Below are 22,922 nucleotides of genomic sequence, written 5' to 3'. Positions count from 1 at the left end.
CAAAATTCAGTGCCATACTTTAATAGCATTGACTTTTCTTGTTAGTTTTTTAATTATTCTGATTAGAACATTTCATTTACTTGAGTATATTTACTGAATTTTGGGAATCCCCCTTCACAACATACTGCTTTCATATGAAACAGTACCAATAATTTTGTCATTTTCTAATTGTACTGCTATTAGTTAAACAAACTTATGTGACTGTATACTGTGTCTATATTCCTTTTAATTTTTCTTAGTTTATGGAAGAACTTGATGCAAATTAAGTACAGGTCAGTGGCAAGAACCAAGGATATGTTGTAACACCAGTTCCATCTGCAGAGTTATGAAAAACTGGCATCTGGGGGAAGAATCTAAATGGCATGCATGGTGAAACGGCCACTGAGATCACAACTGTAAGGTTGTAGAGCATGCTCTGCAACAGGATATTGTGTATTGGTAGTATAGATCCTCTGCCCATGTCCATTCATCCTAACTGATAACTTGGTGATAGTCATGCCAATGTAAAAGACTGAACAATGTTCACATACATTTGGTACATGAAGTGTCATTTCACAAGTGGTCCTCCCTTTGATAGCACTCCTATATGTTTTACCAGTTACAGGGCTGGTATAGGTGGCAGTAGGAGGCTACTTAGGTTAAGTCTTACTGTGGAGACAGTCACGGGGGTAGGAGCCATGGAGAAGGAAATGGGTACAGAAAGAGCATAGGATCTGAAAAGAATATTGTGGCGATTGGGAGGGTGACAAAAAGCTATTCTAGTTGTGGTGGGCAAAATATTGGGCAGAATGGACCTTACTTCACAGCATGATTTTAGGAAGTCACGCTTTGTCGAAACAGCTGATTAATACTTTCAGGATCTGGATAAAGCTCGGTGACAGGAGGTGTACTCATAAGTTGTTGTTTGGAGGGATCAACAGCACCAGGATTGGATGTGCTAGCCCGGAAATCTTGTTTTAAACTAGGCTGATGGAGTAATTATGTCCAGTGAAGGCTGAGGTGAGAATGACTGCGTACTGCTGTAAAGAGCCTGCATCTGAACAACTATGTCTGCCTCGAATGCCAAGGCTGTATGGGAAGGAACATTTAACATGACTCGATCAGTGCTCCTCTTACACTGAACTTGATTGGTAAAAATGAAACAATGGAAAATCTGGGATGGAATGTAGCAATATACACTGGTGTTGCTGCTCGCAGTCTGGCTTCAGTTGCCAGAAGCTGCAGTCACCTGTGTGTGAGCTGCGTTTGCGTGAGTGTGTGTGTGTGTGTGTGTGTGTGTGTGTGTGTGTGTGTGTGTGTGTGTGTGACAGAGAGAGAGAGAGAGAGAGAGAGAGAGAGAGAGAGAGAGAGACTGTAATCTCTTTTTGATGAAGGCCTTACTGGCTGAAAGCTTATTTGTGACAGTCTTTTTGTAGTGCCTATCTGTGACTCAGCATCTCTGCTATGTGGTGAGCTGCAACTTTCCTTTTCATAATATTGTTGAACTTCATTGGTAGTTAAAATTTTGTGGTGGAAAGATTTATCTTTAATAGCAAATTTCATTAAGGAATAAATATATTGGGAAGCTGTAGTTAATATCCCTAGTTCCTAAAGAAGGTCTCTACAGGATGTCCTTTAGTTCATGCTGTGACAGTTCGCCTTCTTTGTTTCTTCATTTGTTTTCCTCAGTGTTGATGTACTGGCTGAAAAAATAGGGGTGGAAATGCAGTACTGTTTACTGTAAATGATGTAGCCAACAGGTACACATTTGCATTTCACAGCTGTTTACTTTAACTTTTCACAACCCCCGATATACACATTCAATATGGCCAGCGCACTATTGTTGAACTTACGATACGCCTCATTAATAGGCGAACACGCACATACTGCTACAATAGTTTACTGTTGAATATTTATGAGCAGTAAAAACATCTACATCTACATCTACATTTATACTCCGCAAGCCACCCAACGGTGTGTGGCGGAGGGCACTTTACGTGCCACTGTCATTACCTCCCTTTCCTGTTCCAGTCGCGTATGGTTCGCGGGAAGAACGACTGTCTGAAAGCCTCTGTGCGCGCTCTAATCTCTCTAATTTTACATTCGTGATCTCCTCGGGAGGTATAAGTAGGGGGAAGCAATATATTCCATACCTCATCCAGAAACGCACCCTCTCGAAACCTGGCAAGAAGCTACACCGCGATGCAGAGCGCCTCTCTTGCAGAGTCTGCCACTTGAGTTTGTTAAACATCTCCGAAACGCTATCACGCTTACCAAATAACCCTGTGACAAAACGCGCCGCTCTTCTTTGGATCTTCTCTATCTCCTCCGTCAACCCGATCTGGTACGGATCCCACACTGATGAGCAATACTCAAGTATAGGTCGAACGAGTGTTTTGTAAGCCACCTCCTTTGTTGATGGACTACATTTTCTAAGGACTCTCCCAATGAATCTCAACCTGGTACCTGCCTTACCAACAATTAATTTTATATGATCATTCCACTTCAAATCGTTCCGCACGCATACTCCCAGATATTTTACAGAAGTAACTGCTACCAGTGTTTGTTCCGCTATCATATAATCATACAATAAAGGATCCTTCTTTCTATGTATTTGCAATACATTACATTTGTCTATGTTAAGGGTCAGTTGCCACTCCCTGCACCAAGTGCCTATCCGCTGCAGATCGTCCTGCATTTCGCTACAATTTTCTAATGCTGCAACTTCTCTGTATATTACAGCATCATCCGCGAAAAGCCGCATGGAACATAACCATATAATTCACAGTTCTTTCGGAATAATCTGGTACGGAAGGAACAGGCACTGTCATTGTTTTAACATGCCATATGATCATTTCATTTCAACATGCGGCCTTATTTAACAGTTACATTGGTACATTGTTGTTGTTCTAACCAACACAGGTTTCTCATCTGAAACTTGGTCATGGAGTGACTGTTGGGACCACAAATTAGGCCCTTATATATCCTCACAATAATAGCTACTGAAACTTCACATTTTTTGATGTTTAATTTACAGAAATTACAGTTAAAATTTAATTCATTAAATTAGCTGAATACATTGAAAAATTCCATCTTTTAACAATTTCTTCTACTACAAGAGTTGGGCCAAATTATTTGTTTAAATCATAAAATAACATATATAGTAATGCAAACAATGCTCAAGACAAAACTGTAAATTACTTGGGGATTAATTAAGAACTGGCTTTGCTAACATGTTTCCGACTAAAGTGAAATAGATACTTTAAGAATACTAGCATTTAATCTTCCAAATGTTTACAGATATTACAGAATTTATAATTGTTTATATGTCAACAACAGAATTTAAGTTATGAAACAATTACTGATTTCCCCTATAACAAAAGATACTAACTAGGAATAGTCAAAATAAATGAGAAAATCAACATACATAAAACTAAGCACAAAATTAGATCTGGTATTATATTATTTAAAACTGAGGGCCAACCTTTCTTTCTCTTTTTTGAAAATGCAGATTATATTCATGTATGTTAATGGTAATTAGTTAAAAGATAAAAAATGAATTCTAAGGAGGCAGATGGCAAAACAAGAGAGGAAGTAAAAGTATCACAGCTTGCTTCATCACAATGCCACAAATAATTCTTATTATAAGTTTATGTACCAGGAAAACTTTAGCTTGGCTTGATGAGTTACCCTAAAGGATAATCCCATATTGTAGTGCTTCGAGAATTTCGGGGTAATACTAGAAACACTTGGCTCTCCACCGTCTTGAACACCCGATATTTTAATGACAAGGGTGAGAGACCTTTCTACTGCGCCACACATGTCTGTGTGTGCAGGAAGGACAGCTGTCATGAGGAGCCAGGAGCTGTGTCAGACGAGCGGCCCTGGCAAGTGGTTACAAGCAGCACCCTAGAAGTTATATCAAAACGTCAAAGAGCATCTGGATAATGTTCCATGGTGTGTGGTGTCATGAGGATTGTTACAGAGAAAAATGAAAAATGTTTTATTTAGAGGCTGATATTCTCTGTTGTTTGACTTACTAGGAGTAAGAACTGTTTTGACAAGGGTTATTAAAACCAAAAGAGACTGTAGTGATATATGTTAAGTACTAAAGTTTTCCAGACGGGGTTGATTTGCGAGACTTGAAAGCATATGTGAAACTTGTGTAGCTGTTTTATTGTGAGGAAGAAAATATAACAGAGTTGATATGAAAGTATTCAGAGAGTAAGAAATCATTTCAAAAGTGGAGTAGTAGTTCAGTATCATTTCCCTAACCAGCACAAAATCTTCGGAGAAGAAGCATTGTGAAGATTGATGCAGCCGTCTGCCCTGAGAAGATCGGCTGCACACAATACGTAAATCACCCGTGAGAGACATGTGAGTCTTGCACCCAGTATCACACAGTCTCTGGTCGTCAGGAAAGCATTAGAATTTAACATTATGGAATGAAAGTAAGCAGAGTATGTTGGCTTTTTAATTTTTATATCCCCTATGTCTGACAAAGTTCACACTGCTAATAGAGATTGTTTTAGGTGCTTCAGCAGTTCTGTGTTGTGTTCCTCCCAGTTTGAATTTATTATCAAGCTATAATCCCAAGAATTTAACACGGTCTACTTCTTCTATCTATTTGTTGCCATATTTTAGGCATATATTGGTGGGAAACCTCTTACAAGTTCTGAAATGCATCTCATGTGATTTTTCAAACTTTACTGACAAAGAATTGCCTAGGAACCATTTATTAATGCCCATGATAGTTTCACTCACTGATCTTTCTAAGACTATATTTGGTTTGCTAATTATTGCAGTATTCGTATCACCTGCAAACAAAACAAATTTGGCATCTGGCAATGTTCTGATGGAAGGTCATGAATATATACAAGAAAAAGCAAGCGCTGTACGAAGGAACCTTCTGGGATGACACATGTAATTAGTCCCCAGTTGGATGTTATCTGATTTGTGCCTCTTTCCTAATGACACCCTTTGTTTTCTGTCAGAGATACAAGAATTTAACCATTTTGCAGCATTTCCTGTTAACCATAATATTGTAATTTACTTCAAAGGATACTGCGATTTACACTGTCAAATGCCTTCAGATCACAAAATGTACCAGTAGCCCGTAATTTATTGTCTGATGAATTAAGTACATCCTTGCTCTATATGTAGATACTGTTCTCAATATCACAACCCTTTAGAAATCCAAACTGAGACTTGGACACCATATTATTTGTTGTCAGATTGTAAACAAGGTGACTGTATATTACCATTTCTAAAATTTTTAAGGAAGCTGGCAAAAGTGAAACTGTATGGAAAGTGTGTGGTATTTCTTTATATCCTTTCTTGCAAAAAGGCTTAACTTCAGCATATTTAAACCATTCAAGAAAAGATCCACCAATAAATGACTAGTTAAAAAGACAGCTTAATATGTTAATAAACTCAGCACACTCATTAATTAACTTCATTGATATTTTATCATAATGATTAGAATTTTTCAATTTTAAATATTTTATGGTGGACATTACTTCTGCCTGGGTAGCGAAGTCATATTCAAGTTAGTGAAGTTATGTGTACTCTCTGATCTGCGGTACTCCAAGGCAACATCTATTGCACATGACAAACCCATCTTTCCAGTAACAGTTATGAAATGTTTGTTAAAAAAGTTTTGCAACACTCTGTTACCAATATATCATTTACTCTTAATGGTATTTTCCCCTCTTCATGTCTGGTTCTACCAGTCTCCTCCTTCACTGTATCCCAAATTATCTGTATTTTGTTACCTGATGTGATTATCTTTTTCAGGTGAGTCAGGAGAAAAGGTACATGTTTTGTCGGAAGATTGCATTACTGATTCTGAACAAAAAACTTGATGTGGACATATGCCCTATTCTGAATGGTTTCTGAGATAGAATACTTTTAATGTACATTTCTATTTATTTCCTGCATTATTCATTGTCATTGTTTATAACATACCACAGTAATATAGAGGAAGTTGAGATGATCATTTTGATACAGGACGCTTTTCATCTAGCAAGTCGGAAAACTACCACAGATTGGCCTCCAAAAAGTACCTAACCTACAGTGCATGCACATCATACGAGATTTTCAATATTCCCACAATCTGTCTGTGTAAACTGTTAGCCCTAGACAAAAAATAAATAGAGCCTTTTTGTAGCAAATTTAATTTAGTTTAATTGTGCACTGAGACACATTTTCGTTGTAATGTGTGGTTTTTTGAGTTATTACAGAAAAATGTACAAAAGTTATATTAAATGTGTTCTATCTCAGAAACCATTCACAATAGGGCACATGTGCATATGAAGTTTTTTGTTCAGAATCACTAATACTATCGCATCTCAAAGCGTGTACCTTTCCTCATGACTCACCCTGTATTTTCTTTGATGTCTATAATACCACCTTTAATATTTTGTAATATGTCTTGTAATGTGCTATAGCATTAACATCACAGTTGTTTCCTACTGACAGATACAGTTTCCTTTTTCCAGAATGAAATTTTCACTCTGCAGTGGAGTGTGTGCTGATATTAAACTTTCTGGTGAGTTAAAACTGTGTGCTGGACTGAGAGTCGAGCTTGGGACCTTTGCCTTTCACGAGTACTCTAGACTCTAGAGCACTTGCCTGTGAAAGGCAAAGGTCCCGAGTTCAAGTCTCAGTCTCGTACACAGTTTTAATTGGCCAGAAAGTTTCAGTTTCCTTTTTGTTTTAATGATACCTTTATTCCTTGCGTAATACATGTTTTCTTTGTCGTCTCTGGTTTAACTTGAGTAAGTTTTGGGGGAAAACAAAGATAAAATAAGTACTTTGTTAATAAAAGTGTTGTATTTTTCATTCATGCCATTAGGCTGTTTACATTGCTCCAGTACATATCTTTAAGGAGTGTCATAAAATAATCAATTTTTGGGTTACTGACCAGCCTCTTGAATTCAGATTTAATAGATTTTATATCCTGCTCAGTATTAACATTTAACAAAAGTAACTGCATGTCACGGTCTGAGATGCCATTGACTATTGGTTTTGTGATATTATTTTGTTGATTAGATCTTCATATAAAGATACTATCAATGGCTGTTTATGAGCAATTAGCTACCCTAGTTCAGAAGTTTACTGTAGGAATTAAGTCAAATGATAGTGTTGCTGACTAATAAATTCTTGTTTGGAATTTTTTAAAGAAATTCTATGTTAAAGTCACCAGCAACCACTATTTATTTGTTTTTTTGTTGGTAAATAGGCCTGTTGAGCTCCAAGGTGATTTATGAACAGATAAAAATTAATGGCAGGTGCTTGATATAAACTTGCTATTATGAAGAATTTATTATGAAATTCTACTTCTATTGCACATGCTTCCATATGCTGGCCTAGACACAATTTCTGAATGTCTATGTTCTTAATAAGACAATTCCTGATGAATGTGACAGTTCTTCCTTTCTATTTTATGCTATACAAACATGAAATGCTAACCTAAATCCTGTAATACTCAACACATCCATACCAGTGGTCAAACGACGTTCAGAGAGACAGATTCTGTCAACTGGGTTTAATGACTAATTCATCCATGCAGATAATTAGTTCATTAATTTTAATTTTTAGCCCTCAAATATTTTTATGAAACAGAGGTAGCTGACAGTCCCCACTGATTGAGTTAAAAGTGGGTGGAAATAAGATTTCTGCTGATGCTGAAAATTTTTAACCAACAGCTGTTTGTGCTGATGCAATATGCCAGAATTATGTCATTTGGTTTCTTTCTCAAAGTGAAGGTTTGTTTCGGTCTTAACCTTTCTTAAAACCTGGTTTCTTTCTGTCCTAAAAAAAGGTTCTCAACCCTGTAGCCACTGGTATTTTATCACTCATGATAGTAATTCCCCCCCCCCACCCCCACCTTAAATTTTCTGCTATTAGCAAAGCCAGTTTACCCTCCACTTTCCTGTTGAGGTGAAGGTCATGCCTAGTATAATCCCACCTATTGAGAGAACCAACAGGAACCACACCAATATGTGACCCTGCACTTGACATAAGCAGCCATTCCTGCACCTGATTAACTCTCATGACTGAAGAGATCAAATGAGGTTGCTCATAGCATCTGAGAGCAGATACAAACTCAACATTGGTATGTCTTGATGCTGACACAAACTTATCAGAGTCCTGATTGTACAACAAGAAGAGTTCAGGATTAATCAAACAATTGAAATTCCAGGCTGGAATGTCAGTAATACAAGCAAAAGATAGACTGTTACTCACTGTATAGATGACAAGCTGAGTTGCAGACAGGCATGACAAAAAGACATTTACACATTAGCTTTCTGCCAAAGCCTTCTTCAGAAAAGAAAACATGCACACATTCATTCAAACAAGCAAGCAAACCACACGTACACAACTGCCATTTCCAGCAGCTCAGACTGGAAATCAAGCAGATGGGGGTGGTAGGGTATGGGTGGGGGGAGAGAAGAGCTCTGTCTGGAGGAGGAGTGTGCAGTGACTAGACTGCCAGCAGGTGCAGTGTCAGGAGGCTGTGGGGCAGGGAAGTGGGGAAGGGGGGAGGGCAGGGGAATGAAAAAGGAGAGGAGTTGGAAAGGGGAAAGACAGGCAGGTGCATTGGCAGAGGGCAGCAAAAAAAGAAGATGCCCAAGGCCTAGAACAGGTAGGAAGTCACAGGACAGAGGGGCTGAAAACTGTTGGATGGAGGGAGTGGGGATGACAGGTTAACATAGGTTGAGGTTGAAACGGAGACTGTGTTCTAAGGATAACTTCCATTTGCACTGAGTATTGTGCCCCTGCGTGGCTAAACAGCTGCCACACAAACTTGATTAATGTCCAGTTGAACCATACTATGTGGTTAATAACTGGGGCAATCTGACCAACACCGATTATATTGGCTTCCTCTGTTGAGCAACATTTATCCACCCAAAATCTGCAGAAGTGAGGCATTGCTTAGGGAACACTGATGGCTATAAGAGAACCTGGAATTACCCGTACACGAAGGTTTACCCGGTTTACGATGAAATAAACTTAATCAAGAAACCCACCATTATGGCAAGCAGAACAGCTAGATGACAGTAATACCAGGGTGGGAGACCCGTGGGACCAGAGCAGTCAACTTATTGAAAATCCTGAAGAGTATGAGTGGTTCTGAAAGTATAACTGTGATACTGCTGGCACAGAACTCGACAGGAAACTGTGTGTCAAATTAAACCGAGCTCGCACTGGCTTGGACGATGCGCAGACACTCTTTACAAATGGGGTGCTACAGAGTCTCTGGTTTGTGGCTGTGGGTCTCTGAAGCAGACAACCAAGCACATTAGAGATGAATGCCCCTTGCAATCCTACCAGAGAAGTTGGTGTGACCTCATGAAAGCTGATGATACATCTCTTTTATGAATTAGGAACCGAGATACTGACATTTAGTTAGTTTTATAAGTAGTTTTGTATTTTCAGGTTCCTGTTATATATAGTATTACTAATGTTATATGCCGATAATTTTAGAGTGCATGTGAGCCATACAAATAAAGAAATAAATAAATCCCCAGGGTGGTCTAGTTTGCTCTTGGTCACAGTTTGGTGGTGGTCGTTTTCCTGGTGGACAGTTGGTTGGTAGTCACCAACATAAAAAGTTATGTAGTGGTTTCAACAGAGCTGGAATATGACACGGCTGTTTTCATACATGGTCCATCCTCTGACAGGAGAGAAATAGGATGTGCTGGTTGAGTGGACTGGGCAATCTTGCATCTAGGTCGTCCACATGGTTTTGTCCCTGTGGCAAGAGGTTCTATGTTACAGTTGCATTCCAGTCCAAGCTGTCAGAGATTTCCAAAGATGGTTTTGGCTAAAACTAATGTGCTAGTATTTTTTCATTGTGCCTGTCTGCAAATTGACACGTTGTCTTTTTGGTGTGTAGCAATCTATCTTTTGCTTACATTGTTAGAGTCGAGGATTATATATGCACCAGGCTCAAAATAATCTTGTCATGAAACTATTGTACAACACAAATATTTCAGAACCTATTCTTATTACTTACTTAAGTACTTTTATTTAATTACTTTTTGTCTGCCAGCAGACTGAAGTAATTAAGTACAGTGATATACACAGCCACAATGCCAGGTCCAAGAGTAACTACCTCAGACAAAGAAAAAAATTCAAAATGATTAAATTAATGGACTGGCATGGTATGACAAAGCGCTACAGTCACTGGAAACATGTAACCACAGACAGTTGAAATGAAAGATAAAAATATTTTAACTATTAGAAATCTGCATTCATGCAATAAATTTTGAAGTAAGCCTATTAAACAGTAAGGACTCACTCATGTACAAGTAATTATAAAGTCCATGAAACATATTACAAAACTGGTACAGGTAAATGGCTACTAAACAGAATGTAACAAATGATATAGAATATGAAAGACAAACTTCCGAATTTTTTTTAGAATGTTGCCAACAAATTAGTTTCGAACACTGCCGACTGGGGTGCCACCAAATGTATTGCTGAAAATAATGGCAAACCAGGCAGAGAATGCATTTTATATGCTAGCTAGTAGGGAATGTACAAAGAGCTTTCCATGGCAAGTTTCAAAAAACACCACCAGTTTAAAATAGTGCTATGAAGTAATATAAGAAATTTGAGGAGTATGGTTGTTTCTGGCGTGCAAAATGCTCAAGCGGACCGGGCATGTCAGAACAAACAGTGGGCCATGTGAGGGAAGTGATGTTGGGAGGTTTTAAAAAGTCTACCTCTCAAGCTATTGCTGAATTGAACATCCCTCAGCCAACAACATGGAAAAACTTTTGTGAGTCATGACAAGGTTGCCTGTTAAACCATGTGCAGTTCTGCACTGACATGCAGAACCATCTTAAAAATAATGACTTCACAAACAAATTAAATTTCTGTTATGAAATGACTTATCTTTCTGGAAAGGTCACCCCACACAACACATGCACACGGAGGGGGGGCAGAGAATTGACATAAGACGTTGAAGATGTCTGGGATTCTGAGAAATTTAATGTGTTCTGCATAATGTCCAATAACGCAGTCTATGGATCCCTCTTGCTTGTAAGAGAGCGTTCAATGGTATTCTATTTTGTCATGCTATAATTGTGTTTCATCTTGAAGCTGATAACAGGGATTTCATTTGTCAACAAAATGGCACCCCTTCTCATTTCCACAATTGTGTACGAGATTACCTGTATGTTATGTTACTACATTGTTGGAGAAGCCACATTGCAGCAGGTGACCTGGTGCAACTCATGTGGCCATCACCATTTTCAGACTTGATACCTTGTGTTTTCCTCTTGTGGGGACATGTCACCACAGAACTTCAAAGACAATACCACATTGCAGCAGCTGTTCTTACCATGATTCCTGATATTCTGGGTTGGATAGGGACATCGTTAGACTACCAATTAGATGTGTTCCACTTGATAAAGGGCGGACACATAAATATTTATAAACATTGTGCCTACAAAATAAAATAAAATAAAAATTTTTTAAAAATCAGAGTTTGTCTTTCACATACAATATCATTTGTTATGTTGTTCACGGCTATTTATCTGTATCTATTTTCTGAAATATTTTATCAACTTTATGATTACATGCAATCCAGATTCTTTATTTTCAAGCATTTTTATAATTAAATAAGACAGTTTAATAAAATTTGGGATTTACAGCGTGTGTTAAGCTAATGATCCCTATAATACTAATGCATGTAAAGACTATACAACTACTACCTGTAACACTAAGGACCATATGTACAATGTTCGCAAAAGTCATGATGACTCCATCCAAAAACATAAATAAATAAATAGGTAACATGATCATAAACTCACCTTTGGAAGGGCTTTTGCTGGCTTTATTTGCATTCCTCCAACCTGAATTGTGTTTGGTGTCAGTGGTCTTGGAACTCCCATACTTTCATGAGTGTTTACAAAAAGCAAAGAAGCACTTCTGTGTAATTCCTCAACAGAAGGTAAAGAGTGTATGTTTCTAAAGTTAGAATTCATGATATCTTGCTGAGTTGGCAAATAAGAAAATGAACGCACCAGTTCACCTAACAAGCTATACACACTGTTGATTACTCGCTGCCTGAAATTCATGTTTACACCAAAATCTAGCATAACATCTGGAACATAGGCATATGCACCAGGATTGCCAACAGGGTTGCCAATCAAAAATGTTAGGGCATTTGGTGTCTGATATATGATACTAGCATTATACTTGTAAGCAAATCCAAGGAAACATTCTGTGAAAAATCCATTCATTATAAGAAGATCAAATTTTTGATCATGTGAGATAATTAACTCCTGCACTTCTGGTACACTAAGAGCATTCTTGCATAACACATTTCCTAGGTCCTTCAAGTAGAAAATCAAAGGAAATGGACTTCTTCCACCCATTTCAAATAGTGTGATATTTCCATGAGACTCTGTAAATAATAAAATTATATTAGTAATAGGTTATTACAATACAAGACAAAAAATAACTTTGCTTCACATGATAAAGAAAAATTTACTTACTTATCATGCCACCAGCAAGATTTAAGGAAATAACCCTTACATTGTTGGCATGAGACGACTCTGGGAAAGGGCTAATAATTGTTAAATTATGTCCTTTCTCCGCTAACTCATCCAGCAATGGTTTTACAAAACCCACATGACTCTTACTTGGAAGTACAGTAATTGATAGTATGTTTGCTCCCTGACATTGGTTTATGATTTCAATCAGTAAGAAAATGTGTAGCCAAAGGTTTTGCATCTGAAATATGAAGACACCAATATCACTAACTGACAATGCCAGATAAGAAAAGAAAATTTTAGAAAATTAGGTATTACAATGAACTACCGCTGAACGTTTGTGACAAGATAAATTACATGCAGGACTGGGACTTGAATCTGGATCCCTGTCTTTTTTTTTTTTTTTTTTTTTTTTTTTTTTTTTTTTTTTTTTTTGGGCAGTACACTTTCCAGCAAACCTCATCTCTGCCAGATATTAAAAGCAAAAATACGTTCTGTTAAATTGAATGCATACAAAAGATCTTAGAATGAAACCTATGTCAATTCTCATCCCAGTTACGACATGGAGGGTGGGGAGAAGTGTATGCAGAAATAAATGTAAATAAAATGTTTAATAAGTTCATGACAATATTGTGGAAGTATTTCCCAAAACACTGCATTTGACTGGAGCTAAAAAAATTTAAAAAGAAGTTATTGCCAGAGGAATAAAAAAATGCCAAAATTGATCCAGCTTTATCAGGATTTTACAAAAATTACAGGAGAACTTATAGGAAGGTATTGCTACCTGCAAAAGAACTTACAGACAGTAAAACAATACTGATGGCAAATAACAAAAGCAAAGCAATCTGCAACATAATGAAACAGGAGACAGCAGATGTTGGACAAAAACATCTGGAAACACAGATTAAAAGCAAAGATGTTCAAATCATCAACCCAAAGGAACTAGCAAACTTTCTGAGTAAATACTTCAGTGGCATTGCTAAGAAACTGCAAGAGAAACTTCCAGACACACATGTTCTGCACCACAGGACCAGACACCACATTCACTGGCGCTCTTTCCAACAACAGAGAAACAGCCGGCACAAGTAATACACCAATTAATCAATAAAAAAATCCAGAGGATTAGATGAGATCCCAGTCAGTGTCCTTAAGAAATATATGAACAACATGAAAACCCCATTAACAATAACAGTTAATGAATCTTTCAGATCTGGCTGCTTTCCTGAATAACTGAACAAGCAAAAGGTTGTAATGTAGAAAACCACAGGCCAATTTCTTTGTTATCTTGTGTATCCAAAACTATAGAAACCATAATGAAAAATAGACTAATGAAGTATCTAAGTAAAGACAACCTTCTCAGCAGTGGACAATTTGGTTTCAGCTCCGCAAGAGGAACAGAGTTGGCTATAGCACAATTTTCTAAAGTCATACTCGAAGCAGTAGACAAGGGTGAGAATGCAATGGATCTATGAAAGGCATTTGACATAGGTGACCACAGAATTTTGCTACACAAATTAGAACTATAAGGAATTAGCAGTACGGCAAAGAATTTGTTTAAGTCATACTTGAAAAACTAGTGCAAAGAGTTGAATCACATACATTTCAAAAATAGTATCACATCCAAAACATATTAATACAGGCATACCCTCAGGGAAGTGTATTGGGCTCAATCCTTTTCCTTATATATATATATATATATATATATATATATATATATATATATATATATATATATATATATATATATATATATATATATATATATATATATAAAAAAATAGAGGGAAACATTCCACGTAGGAAATATATATCTAAAAACAAAGATGATGTGACTTACCAAATGAAAGTGCTGGCAGGTCAACAGACACACAAACAAACACAAACATACACACAAAATTCAAGCTTTCGCAACAAACTGTTGCCTCATCAGGAAAGAGGGAAGGAGAGGGAAAGACGAAAGGATGTGGGTTTTAAGGGAGAGGGTAAGGAGTCATTCCAATCCCGGGAGCGGAAAGACTTACCTTAGGGGGAAAACAGGACGGGTATACACTCGCACACACACACATATCCATCCACACATATACAGACACAAGCAGACATATTTAAAGACAAAGAGTTTGGGCAGAGATGTCAGTCGAGGCAGAAGTGCAGAGGCAAAGATGTTGTTGAATGACAGGTGAGGTATGAGTGGCGGCAACTTGAAATTAGCGGAGATTGAGGCCTGGTGGATAACGGGAAGAGAGGATATATTGAAGAGCAAGTTCCTATCTCCAGAGTTCGGATAGGTTGGTGTTAGTGGGAAGTATCCAGATAACCCGGACGGTGTAACACTGTGCCAAGATGTGCTGGCCGTGCACCAAGGCATGTTTAGCCACAGGGTGATCCTCATTACCAACACTGTCTGCCTGTGTCCATTCACGCGAATGGACAGTTTGTTGCTGGTCATTCCCACATAGAATGCGTCACAGTGTAGGCAGGTCAGTTGGTAGATCACGTGGGTGCTTTCACACATGGCTCTGCCTTTGATCGTGTACACCTTCCGGGTTACAGGACTGGAGTAGGTGGTAGTGGGAGGGTGCATGGGACAGGTTTTACACCGGGGGCGGTTACAAGGGTAGAAGCCAGAGGGTAGGGAAGGTGGTTTGGGGATTTCATAGGGATGAACTAAGAGGTTACGAAGGTTAGGTGACCGCGGAAAGACACTCTTGGTGGAGTGTGGAGGATTTCATGAAGGGTGGATCTCATTTCTGGGCAGGATTTGAGGAAGTCGTATCCCTGCTGGAGAGCCACATTCAGAATCTGATCCAGTCCCGGAAAGTATCCTGTCACAAGTGGGGCACTTTTGTGGTTCTTCTGTGGGAGGTTCTGGGTTTGAGAGGATGAGGAAGTGGCTCTGGTTATTTGCTTCTGTACCAGGTCGGGAGGGTAGTTGCGGGATGCGAAAGCTGTTGTCAGGTTGTTGGTGTAATGCTTCAGGGATTCCGGACTGGAGCAGATTCGTTTGCCACGAAGACCTAGGCTGTAGGGAAGGGACCGTTTGATGTGGAATGGGTGGCAGCTGTCGTAATGGAGGTACTGTTGCTTGTTGGTGGGTTTGATGTGGACGGACGTGTGAAGCTGGCCATTGGACAGCGGGATATTTGTGTATAAGGAAGTGGCATCAATGGTTACTTTTTTTTGGGGGGGGGGGGGGTAATGGATTGGGTAAGGATTGCAGGCGTTCGAGAAAGTGGTTGGTTTTTTCTGGGGGCCTTGCTGCGATGGAGCACTTCCTTTCACGCTGATCACCTGCCACCCTACCTAAAACCTCTTTCCTCATTACCTTAGCCAGCTTCATCCTGACCCACAACTTCTTCACTTTTGAAGGCCAGACATACCAACAATTAAAGGGAACAGCCATGGGTACCAGGATGGCCCCTTCGTACGCCAACCTATTCATGGGTCACTTAGAGGAAGCCTTCTTGGTTACCCAGGCCTGCCAACCCAAAGTTTGGTACAGATTTATTGATGACATCTTCATGATCTGGACTCACAGTGAAGAAGAACTCCAGAATTTCCTCTCCAACCTCAACTCCTTTGGTTCCATCATTTTCACCTGGTCCTACTCCAAATCGCATGCCACTTTCCTTGATGTTGATCTCCACCTGTCCAATGGCCAGCTTCATACGTCCGTCCACATCAAACCCACCAACAAGCGACAGTACCTCCATTACGACAGCTGCCACCCATTCCACATCAAACGGTCCCTTCCCTACAGCCTAGGTCTTCGTGGCAAACGAATCTGCTCCAGTCCGGAATCCCTGAAGCATTACACCAACAACCTGACAACAGCTTTCGCATCCCACAACTACCCTCCCGACCTGGTACAGAAGCAAATAACCAGAGCCACTTCCTCATCCTCTCAAACCCAGAACCTCCCACAGAAGAACCACAAAAGTACCCCACTTGTGACAGGATACTTTCCGGTACTGGATCAGATTCTGAATGTGGTTCTCCAGCAGGGATACGACTTCCTCAAATCCTGCCCAGAAATGAGATCCATCCTTCATGAAATCCTCCCCACTCCACCAAGAGCGTCTTTCCGCCGTCCACCTAACCTTCGTAACCTCTTAGTTCATCCCTATGAAATCCCCAAACCACCTTCCCTACCCTCTGGCTTCTACCCTTGTAACCGCCCCCAGTGTAAAACCTGTCCCATGCACCCTCCCACCACCACCTACTCCAGTCCTGTAACCCGGAAGGTGTACACGATCAAAGGCAGAGCCACGTGTGAAAGCACCCACGTGATCTACCAACTGACCTGCCTACACTGTGACGCATTCTATGTGGGAATGACCAGCAACAAACTGTCCATTCGCATGAATGGACACAGGCAGACAGTGTTTGTTGGTAATGAGGATCACCCTGTGGCTAAACATGCCTTGGTGCACGGCCAGCACATCTTGGCACAGTGTTACACCGTCCGGGTTATCTGGATACTTCCCACTAACACCAACCTATCCGAACTCTGGAGATGGGAACTTGCTCTTCAATATATCCTCTCTTCCCGTTATCCACTAGGCCTCAATCTCCGCTAATTTCAAGTTGCCGCCACTCATACCTCACCTGTCATTCAACAACATCTTTGCCTCTGCACTTCTGCCTCGACTGACATCTCTGCCCAAACTCTTTGTCTGTAAATATGTCTGCTTGTGTCTGTATATGTGTGGATGGATATGTGTGTGTGTGCGAGTGTATACCCGTCCTTTTTTCTCTTTCCTGATAAGGCAACAGTTTGTTGCGAAAGCTTGAATTTTGTGTGTATGTTTGTGTTTGTTTGTGTGTCTGTCGACCTGCCAGCACTTTCATTTGGTAAGTCACATCATCTTTGTTTTTATATATAAAAACAAAGATGATGTGACAGACACACAAACAAACACAAACATACACACAAAATTCAAGCTTTCGCAACAAACTGTTGCCTCATCAGGATAGAGGGAAGGAGAGGGAAAGACGAAAGGATGTGGGTTTTATGGGAGAGGGTAAGGAGTCATTCCAATCCCGGGATGATGTGACTTACCAAATGAAAGTGCTGGCAGGTCGACAGACACACAAACAAACACAAACATACACACAAAATTCAAGCTTTCGCAACAAAGCTTTCCCTCTATTATAACCATATATATATATATATATATATATATATATATATATATATATATATATATATATATATATATATATATATATATATATAAAATTTCCAACAGACTGTCAGATAGGGAGAAAAATACTGTCTGCTGATGACAGCACTGTAGTGATTACAGACCAAAATGCAACACAACAGAATGAAGAAGCTCTCAGAGGTGTCCACAACTGGTCATTAAAGATTAGAATAACTTTAAATGTAAAAAAGACCAACTGTATAAATGTCCAACTAAATAAAAAAATCAAGTGCTACTACACTTAAAGTAAATGTTGTACTAGATTGTGTAACTGATACCAAATTCTTGGGAATGGATGTAGACTGTCAATTGAAATGGACTTAACATGTGAGAATTTTGGCAAGGAAGCTATCTTCAGCATGTCTATGCCCTGTGAATCCTTGCACGAGTGTATTGTATTGTATTGTATTTATTGGTCCAGTAAATCTTACATGTACTGTACAGCACAACAGATATTGGACAGGTCAAAGTATATCTTACAATTAAAACACTTTAGAAACTAGAAAATTATGTTCACAAAATTTTACAGCACTTCATATACTGGGCAAGTCAATGTGTAAGTTATAATGAAACCACATTAGAAACTTGATGTTTACAACTGAATACATGTATAAGCCAATATTAATGATTACAGTATTTGCATGATCCTCACTTAAGCTGTAAGGATTTTTGAGGAACTATTCTACACTATGAATTGACATGTACACTAGAGAATTAGATTCACAGAATTTTACTTCATATACTGGGCAAGTCGGTATACAACTTATACTTGAACCCCATTAGAAACTTGAGAATTACATCTGAATGTATTTATAGGCCAGTATTAATGGTTACAGTATTTGCATAATCACCACTTAGACTCTCAAGGATTTTGGAGGAACTCTTCCACACTATAAAAGCAATGTGTCAACAGATATTCTTTTAATGCTGCTTTAAAATTTTTTACATCAGTATTTACTTTAATTTGCCTTGGCAATTTATTGTAGATAATTTTTCGATGGTGTAATGTTCCTTTTTGGCACAAACTGGTTTTTGTATGGAATACATGAAAGTCAGTTTTCTGTCTTGTATTATGATGATGAACATTTTCATTTTTGGGGAGGATATTAGGATTTGTTATTGTATATTTCTTTATAAACATTGCACTTTCAAATAGGAAAATACATGGAAGGGGAAGAATCCCCATCCTTTTAAACAATGGTTCCTTTTTATTCCAGCCATGATTCTCACTATTCTTTTTTGCATCCTGAAGAATTTTAGGCAGGATGGCGAGTTACCCCAGAAAGTGATCCCATATTTTAGGACAGAATGTATATTAGAATAGTAACCTGTCATTAGACAGTCCTTATGACAGCAATTTTCTAGCACTCTTATTAAATAACACATGGTACTTAGCTTCTTTAATATGTTGTCAATGTAAGTTTCCCATCTAAGATTATCCTGTAGCCAGACCCCCAGAAATTTTGTACTAGGCTTACTTGCAATATCTGTGTCTGACATCTGAATTCTTACATCCTCTTCAGTGTTTCTCTTGACATTATGAAAATTTAATGTTACTGTTTTACTTTTATTTATTATTAGTTTGTTTTGGTTGAACTAGTTTACAACATTTGTTAATGCCTCAGACAGTCTTGTCTGTAGTATCTCTGCAGTCTTCCCACTGACTAATATGCTTGTGTCATCTGCAAACTGGATAGTGCTATGGTACTGGTTGGTTGATGTTAGGTCATTTATATATATCAAAAATAGGATGGAGCCCAGTACCGAGCCCTGCGGTACTCCATATTTTACTGCTTTATAATCAGAATAGTGTCTTGTTGATTTATTTTCTTTGTGAAAATGTATTTCTACTGTTGCTTGCAGTCAGTAAGATATGATCTAAGCCAGTTGTTAGGCATACCTCTGATACCAATTCTTTCTAGCTTCTGCAGCAATAGGGTGTGGTCTATGATGTCGAAAGCCTTAGACAGATCAAGGCATATGCCAGTTACTTTTTGTCCACTATCAATTTTTTCGAGTACTTCACCCAGAAATTCATATATTGCTGTTTCTGTTGATCGGCCTTTCTGGAAGCCATGTTGGGTTGTGGATAATATTTTGCACTTTTCTAGAAAATCTAGCAACCTCTTATGAAAAATTATTCTAGTATTTTCGAAAATGTAGATAGCAAGGCAATAGGTCTATAATTGGCTATGTCTTCTTTCTTACCCTTTTTGAACAGTGGGTTTAGTTTCACTGTGTTTAAGCAGGAAAGAAAGACTCCATTTGTTAATGAACTGTTGAAAATTTGGGCTAATGGTATTGCAATGAGGTCACCCACATTTTTAATGACATAATCTGGAATCTCATCCACACCTGTTGAAAATTTTGTTTTTAACTCTCTAATTGATAGTATAATTTCCTTAGGGTTGGTTGGAGTAAGAAATAGGAGTTGCAGTTTCTATTTTGATTTGATGATGTTGTAGCAGGATTTTTATTTGAAGATTTTATGTCAGAGAGTAATTTTTCACTAATATTTGCAAAGTATGTATTAAAAGCATTGGCTACTTCTTCTGGATTTGTAATTTTTTTGCCATCTTGGATTACCTGGAGATTTACGTTTTGGGAGGTCTCATTTCCTACTTGTTCTCTGACAGTCTTCCATATGGCTTTCATTTTGTTCCTGGTCATTTTTATATGGTGATCATTTGTTGTTTTTTTAGCTTCTTTTATGACTTTGTGAAGCACTCTCATATAATTCTTGAAATACGCCAGAAATTCTTCTGTAACATTTTGTGTTTTTGAGATTTCATAAAGTCTCCTCTTTTCAGCACATGATATTTTAATGCCTTTCGTCAGCCATGTAACATTTCTTTTTCTAGTTTTTAATGTTTGGTTTTTAACTGGAAAAGAAATATTGAAATAATGGGAGAATATTTCCATGAACATGTCAAACTTTTTACATGTGTCCTCATAGTTGTCTATATCATTCCATGTTTCTTTTTTTAGTAAGTGCCTGAAGTGTTCTAGGTTGTGCTTGCTAAAATTTCTACCTTTTCCTGTCATTTGTTGTTCAGTATTTCCTGCAGTCTCTACTGGGAATTCAATAAACTGTGCATAATGATCACTGAAACCTGTATTCATATTTCCAGATTTGTGTAAATATTTATCTGTATTTATTAGTATCTGATCTATAGCACTGCTTGACGATTTGGTGACTCTGGTGGGGGATTTGATAGTTGAATGTATATTGTAGGTTTTTAATAAGGCCTGAAGGTATAAGCTGTCTTCTGAGTTCTTGTTGAAATCTATATTAAAGACCACATATGATGGTTGTGTTACTAACTATTTTTATACTGTTAAGTGCCTTCTCAAGATTTTCAGTGAAAGTAGTTATGTTTCCATCTGGGCTTCTATATATGCAAATAACAATTATATTTAAATTTGTCAGTTGTGTAGCAGAAATTTTGAAGTTTTGCTCTTCCCCTAGCTGGTTAGTGAACTTTAAATTATCGTGTTTGACGTCCTCTCTAACATATATGCATGTTCCTCCATGCATGGAGGTTTTTCTACAAAAAAAAGATGAAAGGGTAAAGCCCTCTATCCTTGTGTGATGTAACATATTTTCTGATAACCAGTGCTCACTAACACACATAACTGACACTTCTTTTAGTTCATCTGATAACAATATTTCTATCTCAATACTTTATTTGATAAAGATTGTACATTTTGGTGCAGGAGCATAAATTTCGACGATGACTTATTTACTAGGTTGTTTTGGCCTACCTTATGTTCGACAGCTGCACATGACATATCATTTTTAACACTTTTACAATTGAAGTTTTCTTTACAGAGTGATGTTTTAGAAGATGAAATCAACATTTCTCTAGAATCACTTGCCATAAAAAACGTTGTGGTTTTTTCCTGTTTCGTGTTGGGCGAGTTGACTTGTAGTGTGATGGCGTTTCTGCTGTAATTTTTGGAGTTGTAATTTGAGGAACTGCAACTAGGCTAGATGGGGATCCTCTTGTGCAGCATTTTGTGCCTCAAAGTAGCCCACTTTGGATATATGCATTCAATCCTCTGTTATGGGCCAATGTTTTAAGGAATATGTGCTGGGAGCGTACAGACTATTTCCAAGTTACAGAAAAGAGCTGTATGAACAGTAATGAATGGTAGTAACAGGGCACACTGTAAAGAATTATTCAAAAAATCTAGAAATTCTGAAAGTTCCATGTGAATACATCTTTCTCAACATAATGTGTATAAGAAAAAAATCTTAATCTGTACATCGCAAACAGCACAATACATGACCATGGAACCAAATCCAGACACTTTACATCCAAACAGAAGAAACAGCTCAAAAACCCAAAATAGTGTATTACACTGTAGAATAAAATTTTATAACAGACTGTCACAGGAAATAAAAGATGTAAATGTTCCCCACACCTTTAGCTGAAGGCTAAAAATTGTTCACTAAATAATAGCTATTACATTGTAAATGAATATTTAAAACAACTGTAGATAGTAACTTATTATTCATGAACATTGTACTATGTAACAATTTATGACATGATTAGAAAAGTAAGACTAAGTATGGGAGCTATAAATACTGTAAGAGGCATGTTTATTTTAATAAGAAACACTTTAAAAACATTTGACAACACCCATCAATGTATATTGTTCTATGGATGAATAAATCAATCAATCATGAAACAGCTCGAAGTTTTGTTCTAAAATACTAAATTTTCTCCTTCCGTTCTGCTCCATCAGTGCTCTTCACACTGTATTCTTCAAAGTTCACCTTTTATAGGCAGCTTGTTCGTCAATCTTCTCCCTCATGATCCAATGTTATCTCTTTAAATTCTGCTGCGTAACCACTTCTTTGACGAGAAATTTGGGCAGCTCTCTGAGAGCTGAACACAACCCAGTTTCCTGCAAGTTTCTACCCAAAGTGATAAACTTCTTTCTATTATAATGTAACTGGATAAATGAAAAAATCTACTCACCAAGCAGCAATAGGAAGACATTCATATAAAAAAAAGGTTTTATGTGTGTAAGCTTTCGCAGATAGTGACTTCTCCTTCTGGAAGAAGGTTCGAAGGGGAAGGAAGAGGGGTGAAGAAAATGGACTGGAGAGGTTCAGGAAAAGGGTTAGAGTTCAGAAAAGTCACCCAGAACCCCAGGTCAGGGGTGACTTACCAGACGGGACTTGAAACCTGCGAGCTTAAAGGTGGAAGACAGGCTA

General features: G+C 38.1%; 1 protein-coding gene across 1 annotated transcript in view; it reads right to left on the bottom strand.

Annotated features, from left to right (window-relative positions):
• The window catches only part of LOC126455645 (UDP-glycosyltransferase UGT5-like), an 87,074-nt gene that overhangs the window by 37,478 nt on the left and 26,674 nt on the right, over positions 1–22,922 (bottom strand). Inside the window, exons 2-3 of the mRNA XM_050091414.1 lie at positions 12,495–12,732; positions 11,808–12,403 (exon numbers count right to left, since the gene is read on the bottom strand). Of these exons, the coding sequence (XP_049947371.1) occupies positions 11,808–12,403; positions 12,495–12,732 (834 nt within the window). The remainder of the gene's footprint in view (positions 1–11,807; positions 12,404–12,494; positions 12,733–22,922) is intronic.

Source organism: Schistocerca serialis, chromosome 1, assembly GCF_023864345.2.
Source record: "Schistocerca serialis cubense isolate TAMUIC-IGC-003099 chromosome 1, iqSchSeri2.2, whole genome shotgun sequence".
NCBI classification, from domain to species: domain Eukaryota; kingdom Metazoa; phylum Arthropoda; class Insecta; order Orthoptera; family Acrididae; genus Schistocerca; species Schistocerca serialis.
Note: the sequence above shows the minus strand (reverse complement) of the source record. Positions and strands in the feature narration are given on the sequence as shown.